The sequence below is a fragment of the Lissotriton vulgaris genome, chromosome 4_1, assembly GCF_964263255.1.
Source record: "Lissotriton vulgaris chromosome 4_1, aLisVul1.2, whole genome shotgun sequence".
Lineage (NCBI taxonomy): Eukaryota > Metazoa > Chordata > Amphibia > Caudata > Salamandridae > Lissotriton > Lissotriton vulgaris.
In genome coordinates, this window is record NC_141691.1 from 495,072,728 (window position 1) to 495,090,420 (window position 17,693).

At 46.9% G+C, this 17,693-nt stretch overlaps 1 protein-coding gene across 1 annotated transcript in view; it reads left to right on the plus strand.

Annotated features, from left to right (window-relative positions):
* Positions 1-17,693, plus strand: part of RBM41 (RNA binding motif protein 41) — a 163,055-nt gene that overhangs the window by 69,891 nt on the left and 75,471 nt on the right. Inside the window, exon 5 of the mRNA XM_086964649.1 lies at positions 5,494-5,912. Within this exon, the coding sequence (XP_086820775.1) occupies positions 5,494-5,912 (419 nt within the window). The remainder of the gene's footprint in view (positions 1-5,493; positions 5,913-17,693) is intronic.

Below are 17,693 nucleotides of genomic sequence, written 5' to 3' on the forward strand. Positions count from 1 at the left end.
CCCCTGCGTCAAAGGAAAAAAGTATTTCAATCCAGATTTTTTCTCAGAATGAAAAATTCTGGTGACTGGTTTTCGATTTTGGATTTTTGAAGACTTAACAAATGCTTGAAAATATAAGGATTAAAGATGGTCACATTGCAAGAGGTTCCTCCATCCATTAAGAAACTTCAGTAAGGGCAGATGAATTCACATCTCCCTCCTTTAATATAGCTTTAGCCTTCCTTTGTCTTCTTCAAGCACTTTCCAAGAAATTGAGCTGTATCATGCCATGACTGGCATTCGTTTTGAGCTAAAATTACAGATGCATTAACAACTTTAATTAAGCTGACCGCTAACACATTCACTCTTTGGTTCAACGAATCCTATTTCCTGCCACCTTACCAAGAGGAGTTGCACATGGCGAATTTGGATTCCTTGATCACATTTGTTCAGTTGTTGACACTACTGAGTCTGACGTCACTTTAACAAGCACACCTTAAAGTTTTTGTGTAACCTACAATTTTTCGCAGACACTGTAGTTGGGATTTTCATGACTAGTACACCCTCCTCCAATAGGTAATCCAACACAGGTATTGCTCTGACAGCTATACCTGTGCTTTGTCTGTGAAATCAAATGGATACCTTAGCTCTGTAATATGGTTTATGTAGCCTGGAAGCCAAGAACTCATTGACAGATAAGATAGCCACCAGGGATGAAGAAGACACTTTCTTCATCAACGAAATATTTAATGCCGTCCTCGTTCCTATCAATGACCGTGTTTTTTTGACTGGAATTTATGATACCAATGTTAACTGTTTGCTCTTGTGGTAATGCTTTTCTGTACTGCCTCTCTTGTGAGGAGTCTTGTGCTGCGAGGAAGGCTGTTCATCAGACTTTTTCCTCCTTTCTTTTTTTCTCTGTTTCTTTTCCTCAGTCAGCAGGTGACAAGTATTCTGAACCTGCAATGCAGGGTTAGAGGTGTTCTACTCGGCAGTTGAAGCCTGTTTGAGTCCTTCTGTAAATCAGGCACCACATCTAAAGGTCTTTGATTTTTTTTTGCCTGCAAAGCACTGGAGAGCACATATCTATCTTATTTCTTAAGCAAGTTTAGTGCCAAATGCCTGTCTTTGTCCCTTGTAGTCATTTTAGGGAGCACCAACGAAATGCCCCTGTACCTGTCGTCATGGTCAGGATGTAGATATGTAGGATACGGAGAGCATGCTTTTCACTTCTGTAAATTATTCTCTCCCACATTTAGCACATTTCTTACAAAAATGATTTCTTTTGGTGTCTTATCAGTCATTATTTACAGAGTTGAAATATTGTGATATGAAGAAATCATATATAAATCAATCCTTATTTGAAAATAACTGGTGCAGAGTTCCTTAGAGCTTCCTAAGCTAATGTGCATTGAAAAATCTGACAGAGTAGAGTTGAGTGTGTGTCTCTCCCGCTGATTGGCCGAAGGGCAAGTTATAAAATGAGTTTTTTTGCAATGGTATGTTGTGTACAGGTACACTGCTATTAAACATTGGTTACCAAACGTCTCTAGCCTGATGACAAAAAATATATTCAGAGATGTTAATTCATGAAAGATCCACTGCTGAAGACGTTTGATGATTATTTTATCAATGGTATGTTTAGCACAACATGATCAGCCGAGTGCTTAAGTGTAAAAAGAGAAAATCACATAGCAGAACAGTAACAGTGTCAGGTAATGGAGAGTGAGAAGGAGTACCAACATAAATATGTATTATTTAATGGACTCATTGCCCTACAAGGGTTAAACCCAAGTAAACTAATAACTACAGCTTAGAAGCCCACCCTGAAGTTAACGAGATAAAAATGCAGAGGGCTCTGATTCAGAAATGTTGCCTACATTTTCTGTTTGAACAACAAGGTGATAGACATTTCATTTTACAGAGGTGGGGTGCAAAAGTAAACTTACACTCTCTGCAATTTACCGTTTTGAACCTCCTATTGTAACTAAACATTTTTTCACCTGATGGCACTACGATAGATACTATGTATGGTCTAACAACTTTTGAATGGTCACTGGGTAAAATTACTCACCTGGAGTGGCTTACTGAAAAAAATATGTTTATTGTGTGACAATTAAGAGACAGGTACTTGATGTACATATGATGAAATTAACTGAATCCTTATATGATATAATGAAGCAGTTCTTATGGAACTTAAACAAGGAAGGATGGTGTGATTACATATGAAGTAAATATTAATACAATATGAGAGACTGGACAGAAGAGTTAATGGTGAAACAAACCAGCATTGTGGATGTATGTATATATGTATGTCTCATATAAAGCACAATTATAGCTATAAAGCACTATAGAACTGTGCAAGGGAGACGTCTACAGCAGGCCCGCACTGGGTGCTTTTGCTAATTGAGGACAAAGTACAACAGGAAGGTGGGTTCTAGCGAGGTCAGAAAGGCGGACAGATAGGGTAGGCAAGAGAAACCTATTTAAGGGAGTGAGGACTCCTTGAGATATCAACAGTTTGAAGATAATTTTGCATGAAGGTGTTGCATGTAAAGGCGAGTATTCAGTTCTCTCCAGTAATGAGGAAGGGATTGACCTCCCACATTTGAACTGACATGAATTTCCGTAAGTTGTGTTTTGTAGCTACAGGGGTAGGCTTAGTCCCTTGTCTTTTCCTTCTTGTGTTTCCTTACTTCCTTCCTGGTAATCATTCTGCTATGTGTTTTGTGTTTTCTGCAGACAATGTCGATCATGGTCACAAAATATTGTGTGTAAATAGGGTTGACTGCCTTGTGAAGGATGCAGCAGGTCTTGAATGTGATGCGTGCTGGTAGTGGAAACTAGGGGAGTTCTCGAAGTAACAGAATAATTATATTATGTTTACAAAGGCTTTAAACTAGACAGACTGTTCCATGTACAATACTATTCAGAGGATCTCTGGGTTGCTGGTTCAATGGTATATTCTGTGCTTCATACATGCATTGGCAAATACTGATGTCTTTACCTTTAGATAGACTCTCTGTGACTTCTTAAAAAATGGAAGATCACTGGTGAGAAGATAAAGCTTTGGGCATTCCCACTAGTGTCAGGGATGGCTTCAGACTTGGAGACATCTCATGTGAACCAATCCACGATTCCTGCTGCCTCATCATCAACAACAAACCAAATCAGTTTCGGCCTTTGCTAAGTCAGCGGAAAAAAATCAGTTTGTACATGCCTCACCCCCTGTGCTTTCTGACTCAAATAAAAGACTGTCTTTGAATAGAAGCCTCCCTCCTGTGCTCCACCAACTATTGGATCAGACTCCGACTGGCGAGAGGATAAAGTTTTGGGTATTGCCACTGGTGACAGGGATGGCTTCAGACTTGGAAACATCTCAGGTGTGCCGGCCTGGTTATGTTCTTTGGGTAGGATATGAACCCCTGAAGGATAGCTGTGGGCTTTGGTAACTTCTGGTGCTATTTTGCTTTAGATATGTGGTTGGATTTTATCCTTGAAGTAGTGATTGATTGCTGTGCATTTCTCCTCTGACAGTGATGGGTGGTTGATCAGTTGTGCGGTGTACACTTTGCTGACCTATGGTGAAAACGTTGTTGTTTCTACTGACGACTTTACTGAAGATGGTTTTGTACCAATGGCCAGAGACCCTGCATGAGCAGCCTACGTGTGAAATGGAGACTACTTTTGCCTGGCCTTCCTGAATTTGCCTTCTCTTTTGTCCTCTGAACATGTTTTTGCTGTGAGTAAGCTTATAGCGGTACCACGATGTGAAGTGTTTGGCCTTCATGGAGCCAGATGTGCTTGTTGCCGAGAAATCTGCCTTCCTCTGGAAGGTGTTATTAAATATTAAAAACTTTGATTAGTTGTTCCACAGTTCAAAAGCTGGTGTGGCATATTCACTCCAGTTCATGTACTGTGGTGGGTGGCAAGTGAGGTTTGTTGAGCCAGTGCAGATGGGGTCCAAGATGTTCCCATAGTATGAGTACGCAGTGTGCTGAACTGGACGATATGTGAATTAGTCTGGATGTTGAGAGTAGCATTCTTCAATTCCCTGGTAGGTGTTCTGTGTTGGAGGTTATAGCCTCTTAGGAAGATTTTATTCTTGAAGCTAGTGGCGACTGGTGCGCTGCAGTGATTAAATCAAACATTTTGGACGCTGGTGTGCTGCCATAGGCTGGTAGATAAAGTGGAATGTGATGCCTTTGTGGCTGATGGAGTGAAATAGCAGGGTAGGAGCTTCAAGCTGATAAAAAAGCTGGTTTATGCTAGACTGTGCAAGGACAAGATGAATGGTGGATGACTAGCTTCCTTTCCACCATTGCTTTTGCAGTTAATGTAGTGTATGTTATAGCCTTGTATCTATCACGACATCAGGGCTGTTTAGTTGATTGAAGTGAGCCAGAGCTCTGCGTTTATGATGGCATTGTGCTTGCTAATGGCGATAACTGTCAACTAGTACTGCTTTGTGCCTGATTACAAAGTGATCTTTAATTAGCATGCAGTGCTTTTTAGTATGTTTGTTTTGAGAGGTGCCAAGTATGATGTGGATTGTTTTTTGATCTGTGTGTGTGTGGAGTATGGGTTTTGGCTGGTAGCATGTGGTAGTGATAGAAGAGATGGGACAGATAGCTATGGTTAGAAGACACTTAATGTATTTCTGTTGAAGTGCAGCAGAAAGAACTGTCAGGAACAAAGGTTATGGCTGGTCGCATTTAGCAGACCCAGACAGACCAAGCATTGGATGCCCTTGTATATGTAGACTTCTAGCTGGTAACTGAATGAGGATACATTGGAATTAGAAGTTGGTGAGCCTGGTTTAACTCTCAGTTGTGGGTGAGCATAAGAGCATGTGAGTTGCCTGAATTTGAGACTGCTGATAAGGAAGAAAAGCTACCTTAGCAAGGATGACTATTGGAAGCATAGTCATCAGATCCTGTGTTGTCTGAGTTGTATGTGCTTTTGAGGTATTCCTTTCTTGTGCACCCCTTTGGTTGCCTGAGATTGAGCCCACAACTACTTAAGGAAAAAAAACAGCAACAAGCCATGTGGCTCCGGGGCACTCTATTTTGCTTAAGAAATTATTTCAGTGGGTATTCATGTAAACAGACTTTAACTATATACTTCAAATGACAAGTACATTGATCTGCTCTACCTGAAAGGAAGGGAGGAAAAAAAGGGGTCAGGTAGAAGATTGCAATACAATCACTTTTTCCTCCATTAACTGATAAATGTGTAATGTCCCCCCGCCCCCCGAAAATTGTTGCATTATGAATATATTTGATTGTAAAAAATGAATATATTTTCAAATCTGTTGATCTATACCTAAGTTTATATCGTTTAAGATGTAAGCTGTTTTTAATGTTGCGTAAATAAAAAAAGAAATCACATTTTGCTTAATCACTCTCAGAGAACTACAGAACACTATAATTAGCATGAGCTGTTACACTCAACTGGTATGCCAGGCTGATAGACCTAATCCTCCCGTATTTTTGTTTCTTCTCCGTGATTCAGATGAAACAGTAAACCCAACTGGTACTGATCCTCGCCAAGGAAGCTCCATTGAAGCAGTTTATAACGAGATAATCAAGCCTTTCTTGGTTGGGAATCCTCAGCTTGACAAGAACAATATCTCATCAACTACTTGCACAGTCCCAGACTCATCTGCTGCAGTTTATGATGGAGAAGATCCTAACACTGGCCTGAACGAATCTCATCACTTTCAGAAAGAAACAGGATATGAGAAGGAATCTACCAGCCTCGCTGCAGCTAAGACCACTTGTGGTTCATCTGTAGGCACCAAAGGACCTGTGGTGGTCACTGAACATGTGGAATTTGTGACAGAAGATGAAATACAAAAAAATCGCCTTAGTGAGGATGAAATCCGGAAAATCCCTAGGTTTGCTTCTTACAGCCCTGGGAATCCAAGTAAGGTACAGTTTAATCATTCACAAAATTACAAATGAAAGATATGTTAGTGTGTATGCATGTGTATGTATTACAGTGATGGTATGTGTGTCTCTGAAGTTAATGCTGACACAACTTTCCCAAGAAAACCCCATTTTCTGGCAGATACATTTAACTTCAAATTCCTCACTTATTAAATATCCCTAGGCTGTATCCAGAAGATTTTTCAGCGTAGCCCCTAAGCGCCAGTAGATGGCATTGCGGGACTCTACTTCGACTGCACTCTGCTCTGGAAGTGATGACTGGAGTCGCATACCGGCAAAACCTAATCCACGTAAAAAGGTGTGTATAGAAAGGATGCTATCATCCTTTCTATACACACCTTTTTACATGGATTAGGAAGTAGCACATACTTTGTTTAGTGTTTTTCTCTTAAACTCTTTTCCTATGTGTGAGGGAATATTTCCCCTTTCAAAGCTACAGAGTTCAAGCCTTGTAGGGACTGTTGCAAACAAATGTTTGTGACAGATTCCCATGAGTTATGTCTCGGGTGTTTCGGGTAACGCAAGGAGTGCAGCCTGATGCTCCCGAAAACGATCCAGGACTGCGAAGCCAAGCTATATGTCGCTGGGCACCGAAGGAAGTTGCATAAGGGCCGTTCTCGCTCGAAGTCATGAGCATGGTCCTGTTTTCATTATCCAGGTGTGTCCTTCAACAGGTCTTCATCGTGTTCCAAGTTTTCTGGTAAGGATTCAGCAGGCCTTGATTGCTATGCGTGCTGGCTGTGGAAATCAGTGGAGTACTCGAAGTATCAGAATACGTCTATCATGTTTACAAAGGCTTTTAATTAAAAAAGGATGTTTTATGTACAATACTCTTCAATGGATCTCTAGGATGCTGGTTCAATGGTATATTCTGTGCGTCATAAATTCATTGGCAAATACTGATGTCTTTGCTTTTAGTTGGACTCTCAGTGACTTCTTAAATGGAAGATCACTGGTGATCGGATAAAGCTTTGGGAATTGCCACTGGTGACAGGCAAGACTTCGGACTTGTAGACATCTCATGTGGACCAATCCATTATTCCTGCTGCCTCTCTGCCAACACCAAATCAATTTCGACCTTTGCCAAAGCAACACGAAAGTTCAGTTTGTACATGCCTGACCTCCATATATTCTGACTCTGATAAGACACTATCTTTGAATAAGAGCCACCCTCCAGTGCTCCACCAACTATTCGGATCGGACTCCGACCAGAGCCAATCAGCTTTTAGGGTTGAGGTGATGGTGGAGATTGTAGGAGAGTAGGGTCTGCTTCCTATGGTCACCCCTACTTTTTGCTGTGATTCTCTGGTTTTTCGACTTTAGAGTGGCTGTGGGCCTGCTAATCGGACCCACAGCCCAACTGTTCTCTCTCTAAATGTATACCATGTACTTTAGGTACATATCTGCTTGGGTATTGGGTCACCTTTGTGAGCCCCTGTATAGTGTACCATAGGTACCCAGGGCATAGGTGCATCCAAGGCCTACCAAGGGCTGCAGCATTTATTATGCCACCCCTGGATGGCCATCTAAACTGACACCACAGGCTGATCACTCAGCATGGGTAAGGTTGTGTAATCACCCCTTACTTAGATATAGTATATCTATATCTACCTTATATGTAGACACATAGGAACCTATAAGTCACTCCTATGGTAGGCCTTAACAATTCTGGAGGCAGAGTGCTTGGTTTTATGTGAGAGGGTGCCCTAGCATGAGCTGAGCCCCTCTGCAGCTTTCGGAACCATCTCCTTATAGCTGTTCAATGATATAGCCACACCATATACTCTTAAGTGCATTATAATCCTCGCAGTTAATGCTAATTATGGTTTGGCTTTATCAAAACATGTTGTGTAAGGTGTCAAACACTTTGGAATATAACCTCCCACCCGCCAGTTCTGGCGGCGGGGGTAGCTTTCTACCCTGACCAGTCTGACCTCCTGCTGCTGGGGGAAACTCAGGCAAGGGAGGCCTGGACAATAGGTTTCCTGTCGAGGGAGGTGCTAGCACCTCCCCAGACAGACTGTAGTGTATTGGGGCAGGGTGGGTTGAATGGAAAGATGCTTTTCCAGACACTGCCTGGGGCACACAAGGTGCTCCATGCATAGCCCGGTTCAAACCAGTTGCTGGGGCACTCCAGCCCTGCTCTGGCGCGAAACTGGACAAAGGGAAAGGGGTTTAACCACCCCCTTCCCAGGTCCACCCATAGGAGGGACCTAGCAGGTAATCCTGCCCCTAAAATCAGTATAAAAATAGGAGCTGTGTCTACAGACTTTAGATTATCCTGTAATGAAACTCTGATACAAAACTCTTGGACCTTCGACGTTTTATACCGATTAGAAGACTGAAGACATCTCTCTTGTGGTCAAGGAGTGACCACCCTGTGCAAACAGGCACCACCAGTAACTTACCGTTTTGCTTTGTCGACGCTCCTGCCGGAACCCGAAGACTCAGCGACTTAGGAACTCGACTTCCAGACTTCTCTGACTCAGATCCACATCCACAGCAAAGCTGAGACCCGTGGTGGACACAAGAGACGTGGGACCGGACACCCTGGACTTCCTGCATTTTGCTAACTGCTCGACTCCCGAGGTACCCTCGCAGTTGTGCATTGGGTATGAGAAGCCCCAGACCCGAGCGCCATTTGCACCGAAGCTCAGCCCTCCACACTTCACGAGTGCTGCGTGGGGCCTGCTCCTGCATTTCAGCTCAACGCGTCTTCCCAGTTGCTAGCCCGCTGGCTAGTTAGCCCTCTGAAGACTTCTTTTTGAATTTACACCGCTGGCCTGGTTGCTCCAGGCTTGCTCCAGTTTCCCTCCAAAGGAGAAGCTCCCCAGACCTTGCTGGTCTGACTCAAAGCCAATCTTCACTTCCTGCGTGGGTTGCGGTTGCCAAGGCTTGTTGGGTCCAATCCGGATACCGACGCCGCAGTCAACTAGATCCTTCGTGGGACAGCTCGAATCCAGCTCCTGGTCATCGTCGACGCCTCCTGGTCCTCGTGGCTGCAGAGACAAGCTTCACCTCCTCACCTGAAATCTCCTCAACATCGCCTGTTCCTTCCTGGTTCCTTCCTGGTCACTGGCTAGTGACCCACACTCTGTCCCCTCTGCTTTCAGGTTCTTCAGTTCCTCGATCCACCCTTGGATCCACCCGGACACTTTTCCTCTAGTCGCCTGCAGCACTTCTTCGCAGATCTCCATAGAAAACATCGACGAAACCTGACACCGAAAGACATCTATGCACCCGGCTTCCCTAGGTGAGGTAACTCGAGTTCTCTGGTGCTCCCGTGGGTTTTGACTATTCAAGTGTCCTAGTCTAAAGTTGTTTTGTCGTAGTCCATCCGGAAGTGCCCTAAATCTATAACTTTGTAACTTTTACGTTCCCCATTATAAGTCAAGGGTAACTCGCGACTGTGTTTAGACACTGCACGCATCTCCCGTGGGTCTCCTACTTTTTAACATTTGGTTGTCTTGTGTAGCCCCAGCGATTTCCTAGGCCCTAGGTTTATTCACTATTTCTGAAGTGGTTCTTATACCACTTACTTAGTATATGGTTTGTGAGGCCCCTAGGGCAAAACTGTATGTGTGCAATTTATCGTATGCTATTTAAGTAACTTGTGATGTACTTCGATCTCTAACCTCATAAAGAGTTCAGAGGGGTTGTGTTAGAAATTAATACATATATATTTGATATATACCTTGTGTGGTGTCCTTTCATTTGGTATTCAAGAAAGCAGCACGAAAGTTCAGTATGTACATGCCTGACCCCCATATGTTCTGACTCTGATAAGACACTATCTTTGAATAGAAGCCACCCTCCAGTGCTCCACCAACTATTCGGATCGGACTCCGACCACAGCCAATCAACTTTTAGGGTTGAGCTGATGGTGGGGATGAATTCTCCTCACAGTATGATGACAATACATTTTATATGCACCTGCAAGAGGACTGGTCTCATCCCACAGTCCTTTCTCAAAAGAGTCTGATTCTTTCACCATGATCATCAGTCTGGCAGCTGAAGTTAGTTATGTTCGAGGCATGTGGGCTGCTGAATTCATATCTGTGCATAGTTCGCCGCCTAGTGTTGGGTCCGGATGATTGCACATTGTTGTCCTGGAAGAGTCTTCGAAGTATCACGAGATAGGTGGCTCCTCCCCTGGACTACAGTGCGCATGGGCATCGACTCCATCCCCAGATTGTTTTTTTCCGCCATTGGGTTCGGATGTGTTTCGGTTCCCTCTGTCGGAATCGATAGTTGTTTAACTTCTTTTACTTGAGACCAAAAGGTCTTTAGGACTCGCGTCGGTATTGTCTATCGTTCGGGTTCGTTTGTTTCATCGACTCCGAGCCAACACTACCCTTCCGCGTGCTTTCGGCGCGGACGGGCCTACACGACGCTCCAAACTGCTTTCATCATGGAACGAAGTCCATTTAAGAGGTGCCCGGTGTGTGCCTCGAAGTACCCACATATCGACGTGCACCCAGTGTGCAATAAGTGCTTGTCGCCGGACCACCACGAGGCCAAGTGTATGGCCTGCTCCAAGTTCCGGTCGAAGAAGACACTTAAGCTCCGCCGAGCTGCAAGACTGCAGGCCCAGCGATCGGCACCCCCTCCGACGGACATCTTCGACACGGAGGATGTCAGCGACGACACTATCCAGGATATCACGGAATCTAACCCGGCGTCGGAGGTCGAGGAAGACTACGACGTAGAAGACGAGGATTTCGATGAAGTCGTCGAGGAGGTAGGGGACGACGACGGGGCCATTGCCACCGTAGAGGATAGCTCGGAAGAGGAGCTTCCTCACACTGACTCCGGGGCCAGCCACCATTCTAAGGCCCAGGCCGAGGGATCGCCTTCGGGCCTTACCCAAAGTCTTGATTCCCGTCCCACGGCTCCGCCTTCCGGCCCGGCCACGGACATTGATACGGCACCACTTACGGTACAGAAACCGAAAGTGAAACCATCGGTCTCGACGCCAGACGTATCGAAACCGAAAGCGCAAGTCGCACTGGTCGGGTCGAAGGCTTCGGACGCCTCGGCGCCGAAGAAATCCAAGATGGCCATCGAGCTCAAGAGCCACGCCAAAATGGCCGACCCGAAGACTACGGTGTCGAAGCCGAAGGTGAAGACGGCCGACGCGGCTGCGTCGGCGCCGAAGTTGGTCGACGCACTTAAGAGTCGCATCGATACCAAGAAGGTCGACGACCATAAGAAGGCCACGAAGAAGCGGCAGGACGACCCCAAGTCTATCACTGCCCCGCTTCCAATCGACAAGGCCAAGGGGGCAGCTGCGTCGGCTCCGAAGACTGCGGCCTCGGTCGCCGGCCCAAAATCTGCTTCAGAAGACTCTCTCGAGCCGGTGCGTCCCTCCGCCTCGCTCACTAAAAAGGTCAACGAGTCCCTTCAGCGTATTACGGAGGGGACCGCAGCAGTCGAGCCGCAGGACACTGTGCCGCCCAAGCCTCTCCAGAAACCGGCGAAAGCGCCAACGCCGATTCTGTTCACGTTGCCGCCGAAGACGGTGCCGAAGGCTTTCACAGCGAAGCCTGGGGCCGGGGTGCCCTTGAAGTTATCTTCGACGCCGAAGGCATCGTTGGTGGTTCCAAGCCCGCGCCACCAACCACTGGCAGAAGAAGAGCGTCGAGAAGTGATCATCGACGCCAACACAGGCAAACTCTCTCTCCTTAAAAGGAAGATCACCCCTGAACCAGCTTTGGAGCATTTCCAAATCCCACTTAAGAAAAAGATGGACTCTGCTGGCGCCTCTGCCCCTTTGGAGCCTGCATCACCCCAAGGCCATGAACTTTCACCCACTCATTCTAATGTTGAGGAGGGTGATGGTAACGACGAGGATGAGTATGCCTATCCAGTCTACTCAGACCCAGAGGATGTGACTGAGCCTTGGTCTGCTGGTGGCGACCATGGGGACCCGCATTCAGGACAGGAGCCTCAGCTCTTTTCAGCAAAAACTTCCCCAACTGAGGACTCTGCAGCTTTCAATGCTCTAATTGAAAGAGCGGCAGCCAACCATGACGTCGATCTCCATGCTGACCCAGTAGACGTCGATTTTCTTTTTGACATCTTTTCAGTCGCTGAAAAACCTGTAAAGACTTTGCCAATGCTAAAAGGGGTGTTGAAACATGCGCCAGAGGTCTTCAAGGAGCCCACCCGAGCAAGAGTCGTCAACCCACGTATTGACAAGAAGTACAAGGCAGCGCCCACTGATCCAACATACATCAAAGGACAGTTGCCTTTGGATTCCTTGGTTGTCTCCAATGCTCGCAAAAGAGCCATCTCACAGACTACGGGTGATGCTCCTCCCCCAGACAAGGAATCAAAAGTATTTGAGGCTTCGGGGAAGCGTGTTGCTGCGCATGCAGCCAACATATGGCTCATATCCAACACACAGGCGCTGCTTGCGCGTTACGACAGGGCACACTACGACACTCTAGAGACCCTTCTACAACACCTGCCAGAGCAATATAAGGAAGCAGCTGAGATGTTGATACAGGAGGGGAAGCTTATTACCAATGCTTCAATTAAGTGCGCTCTGGATGTGGCTGACACCGCCTCAAGAGCGATAAACACTAGCGTTCTACTGCGTAGGCATGCATGGCTCAGAATATCCGGTTTCAAACCAGACATTCAAACTACCATCCTCAACCAAACTGTCAACCCAGACCACCTTTTTGGCCCAGAAGTTGATACCGCCCTCGAGAAAATGAAAAAGGACACCGACACTGCTAAGTCTATGGGTGCCTTGCAGTCCCAGCAGTTTCGGGGTGGTTCCTTTCGTCGCTCCAATAATAGAGGCACCTCGAGGGGTCAAGTGTCACAGTCAACGCAATTCTATAAGAGTAACACCCAACCCTCCTATACCAACAAGGGTCGGGGTGGATACCGTGGCAACAACGTCAAAGGCAGAGGACGTGGTAATAACAGCTCCAGGTCCTCCACCGCCAACAAACAGTGACGCCTTGTCACTGCCCCCCGACCACGCAACACCGGTCGGGGGGAGACTCCAGCAGTTCCTGCCCGTGTGGAAGTCCATCACCACGGACAGGTGGGTCAGATCTCTTATCCAATATGGTTATTGTCTGGAGCTCACATCCACTCCACCCAACATACCCCCAAAGAGCCGTCCTATGTCCGGCGAGCACTTGCACTTGTTGCAGCAGGAAGTCAACGTCATGCTGCAAAAAGGAGCAATAGAGCTCGTGCCCCTGCAGGAAAAAGGTACAGGAGTTTACTCCCTGTACTTTCTGATTCCAAAGAAGGACGGATCCCTCAGGCCCATCCTAGACCTCAGACCTCTCAACTTTTACATATTGTCGGAACATTTCCATATGCTCACGCTGCAGCAGGTTCTCCCACTGCTTCGGCAAGGGGACTTCCTGGCAACTCTGGACCTCAAGGATGCGTACTTTCACATTCCACTGCATCCTTCACACAGAAAGTACCTCAGGTTCACCATTCAAAACCAGCACTACCAGTTCAAGGTTTTGCCTTTTGGGGTCACCACAGCGCCCAGGGTCTTCACAAAGTGCCTAGCGACGGTGGCGGCGCATCTGAGACGTCAGAACATCCACGTCTACCAAGATCTGGACAACTGGCTCATTCCAGCGAAGTCGGCCCAGCAGTGCGCCGACCACGTGTCCCGCACCATTCACCTTCTGCACGATCTGGGGTTCTCACTGAATTACCCAAAGTCCCATCTCCAGCCCGCCCACATACGGCAGTATCTGGGTGCGACCATAAACACTCTGGCGGCCACGGCGCAGCCGAATTCAGTGAGAGTCAACAGCATTCAGTCGCTGATCCAAAGATTCAGACCTCAACACTCGCTTCCAGCAAGAGTGTTCATGCAGTTGATAGGCATGATGGCCTCCTGCATCTCCATAGTCCCACACGCGAGACTACATATGCGTCCGCTTCAGGAGTGCTTAGCACGTCAGTGGACTCAGGCTCACGGGCAGTTAAAAGACCTAGTGTTGGTGAGCAGTCGGGCATACAACTCTCTGCATTGGTGGAATCCACAAAACCTTTGCAAGGGCCGACCGTTTCAAGAGCCTGTGCTGCAGATTATCCTGACAACGGACGCTTCTCTCCAGGGATGGGGAGCGCATGTACTCCAATACACTGTGCAGGGACTATGGACACTACAGCAAAAGAAGATGCACATCAATGTACTGGAACTGATGGCGATCTTCATGGCCTTAAAGGCATTCAAAGTACATCTGTGCAACAAGGTCGTGTTGATCCGGACGGACAACATGACGGCCATGTACTACATTCAGAAACAGGGGGGCACACACTCTCCGCAGCTGTCTCATCTGGCTCAGAGCATGTGGAAGTGGGCCATTCAGAGGAACATTTTCCTCATGGCAGAACATCTCCCAGGCAAAGACAATCAGATGGCGGAACTGCTCAGCAGGCACAGCCACCAAATGCACGAGTGGGAGATACATCCATCAGTACTCCAACCGTACTTCCAAAGGTGGGGTCATCCAGAGATTGACCTGTTCGCCACAAGGGAGAACGCAAAATGCCGAAGCTTCGCCGCCAGGTTCCCACACCCGCAATCGCAGGGCAATGCGATATGGATGAACTGGTCAGGCAGATTTGCGTACGCTTTTCCCCCAGCACCTCTGATACCGCTGGTGGCGCGCAAGCTCAGGCAGCACTCGATGACTCCCATCCTAGTTGCTCCAACGTGGGCTCGCCAACCATGGTACACCACATTTCTGGAACTTTCCGTGGTACCGCATCAAAGGCTTCATCTCACACCCAGCCTTCTGACGCAGAGCCATGGCGACATTCAGCACCCAGATCCGCAACAGCTCAACCTGGCGATCTGGCTCCTGAAATCCTAGAATTTGGCTACCTTAACCTTCCTCCCAATTGCATGGACATCATTCGGGAGGCGAGAAAGCCCACTACTAGAGCATGTTATGCGGCAAAATGGAAGCGGTTTGTCATCTATTGCGCAAACCACAACATTGATCCACTGGATGCTTCCATTCAGAACATCATCTGTTACCTGTTCCATCTATACAAGTGTAATCTGGCATATACTTCCATTCGCATTCACCTGTCTGCGATGGCCGCATACCTCCAAAATAAGCAGCACCTTTCACTTTTCAAAGTACCTGCCATCAAGGCATTTCTGGAAGGCCTCAAAAGAGTCATTCCGCCACGGACTCCACCAGCTCCGGAATGGAAACTCAATGTCGTTCTTACAAGACTGATGGGTCCTCCCTTTGAGCCACTACATTCTTGCGAACTTCAGTTCTTAACATGGAAAGTGGCTTTCCTGGTAGCAATTACATCGCTACGGAGGGTTAGTGAGCTGCAAGCCCTCACAATCCAAGAGCCTTTCTTCCAAGTTCATTCTAACAGAGTAGTGCTCCGCACTAACCCTAAATTTCTACCCAAGGTTGTGTCTCAGTTCCACATCAACCAAACCATTGAGTTGCCGGTGTTCTTTCAAAATCCAGAGTCGCTGGCGGAGCGGATGCTCCACACCCTTGACGTTAAACGGGCCCTTATGTATTACATTGATAGGACCAAGGATTTTAGAAAGACTAAGCAGCTTTTTGTTGCCTTTGCGCCACATCACAAAGGTAACCCTATTTCCAAGGCTGGTATTGCTAGGTGGATCGTGAAATGTATTCAAATCTGCTATGCAAAGGCAAAACGCACTCTTACAATTCCACCGAGAGCCCACTCCACCAGAAAGTTGGGGGCCTCTATGGCTTTCCTTGGAAACATTCCCTTGGAGGACATATGTAGAGCAGCCACATGGTCTACCACACATACATTTACTAAGCATTACTGTGTAGACGTGCACTCCAAACAGCAGGCAGCTGTAGGGCAGGCTGTTCTCAAGACACTTTTCCAAACTGCTGCAGCTGGCACGGGCGGCCGCCGCTAATGGAGGGACTGCTATGTATTCTATGCACAGATATGAATTCAGCAGCCCACATGCCTCGAACTGCAAATGCTACTTACCAGTATGCATCTGTTCTTGGCATGTAGGGCTGCTGACATTCATATCGCCCGCCCTCCTCCCCGGCGCCTGTAGCAGCTGCAGTGTTCACATATCATTTCATGGCATGGTCATCATTCACTGAGTTTCACTCCATCTTGGCCACAATGGCTAAAAACAATCTGGGGATGGAGTCGATGCCCATGCGCACTGTAGTCCAGGGGAGGAGCCACCTATCTCGTGATACTTCGAAGACTCTTCCAGGACAACAATGTGCAATCATCCGGACCCAACACTAGGCGGCGATCTATGCACAGATATGAATGTCAGCAGCCCTACATGCCAAGAACAAATGCATACTGGTAAGTAGCATTTGTATTACAATTGCCTTCCAATGACGTACAAGCTAATGTTGTAACCCGGACATGTCTAATCTGAGTCCCTTCTGCCATTCAAGGAGATCCAGACCAACACACTCATTGGCCCTTGGACCAAACCATGTTTCTATCAACCTGTAAATAGACAAGTGGCATGCTGCCACATTCCTGTCCAGCCTGGCATGTAGCAACATTCCTGTTCAGCCATGAAAACTTGCTGTTGAAGGCGGGCTCCCACAGTTACTTGCGGACCACCTCCAGACGATAGCAAAGCTCCTTGCATCCTTGGGTTTCACTTTCAACATGCCAAAGTCACACCTGACTCCTTCGAAGAATCTTCCTTTCATCAGAGCCATTTTGAATACAGTGCACTGTAGGGCATTCCCTCTGAAACAGCAAGTCCAGGAGATTCAGGATATGATCCCAAAGTTTCTGCCTTCATTTTAGGTCTCACTGGGGATGTTCCTGAAGCTTCTTATTTATTTATTTATTTATTTATTTATTTCGACTTCTATAGCGCATTATCACCACGGGGTATCTAAGCGGTTTGTCGGGTACACACCAGAATTCATACAGCCAATCATCAGATTACAACACACCCATGTTTGCTGGAAAAGCACTGTTTTTAATTTTTTGCGAAAAGGCAGCAAGTTGGATTCTTTGTGCAGTTCGATTGATAGGCTATTCCAGACAGCTGGAAAGATATTAGAAAAAGCACGACCACCCATGGTGGACAAACTGAAACGCGGTTGGGTTAAAAGGGTGGCCTCCGAGGAACGCAACACCCTACCAGGCCTGTATGGGGCCAAGCGAGCTTTCATGTAGCTTGGCATCTTTCCATGTAGGGCTTTATGGGTAATGCAAAGCCCTTTGAACATTACCCTCTGTTTGATTGGCAGCCAATGGAGTTCGCGCAGAAGAGGGGAGGCCTGCGCTCTCCTTGGTTTTTTAAAAATCAATCTTGCAGCGTCATTCATGACGATTTGCAGTCTATTCAGATGTTTATGAGGGAGCCCTGCATATAGCGAGTTGCCATTGTCCATCCTAGCTAAGATCATGGTAGATACCGCGCGCCTCAGGGTAGAAAAGGACAAGAGCGAAGAGATTTTCCTTAGTTGTCGAAGAAGACCCACACAAGTGCCCACCACCACCGAGACTTGCTTCTGCATTGTCAAATTTCCATCCAAGTGTATGCCCAGGCTTTTTACTACAGCTGCAGGTTCTGGGGGCGCCCCTAGTTCTATTGGCCAGAACAGATCATTCCAGGGATTGCCCATGGTGGTAATTGGCAACACCTCGGTCTTGTCTGGGTTAATTTTCAGGGAATTCGCCGACATCCAGTTAGCTGTATATTTTAGGATATTTTGTAGTCTTACATGTGCGCCCGGACAATCCTCC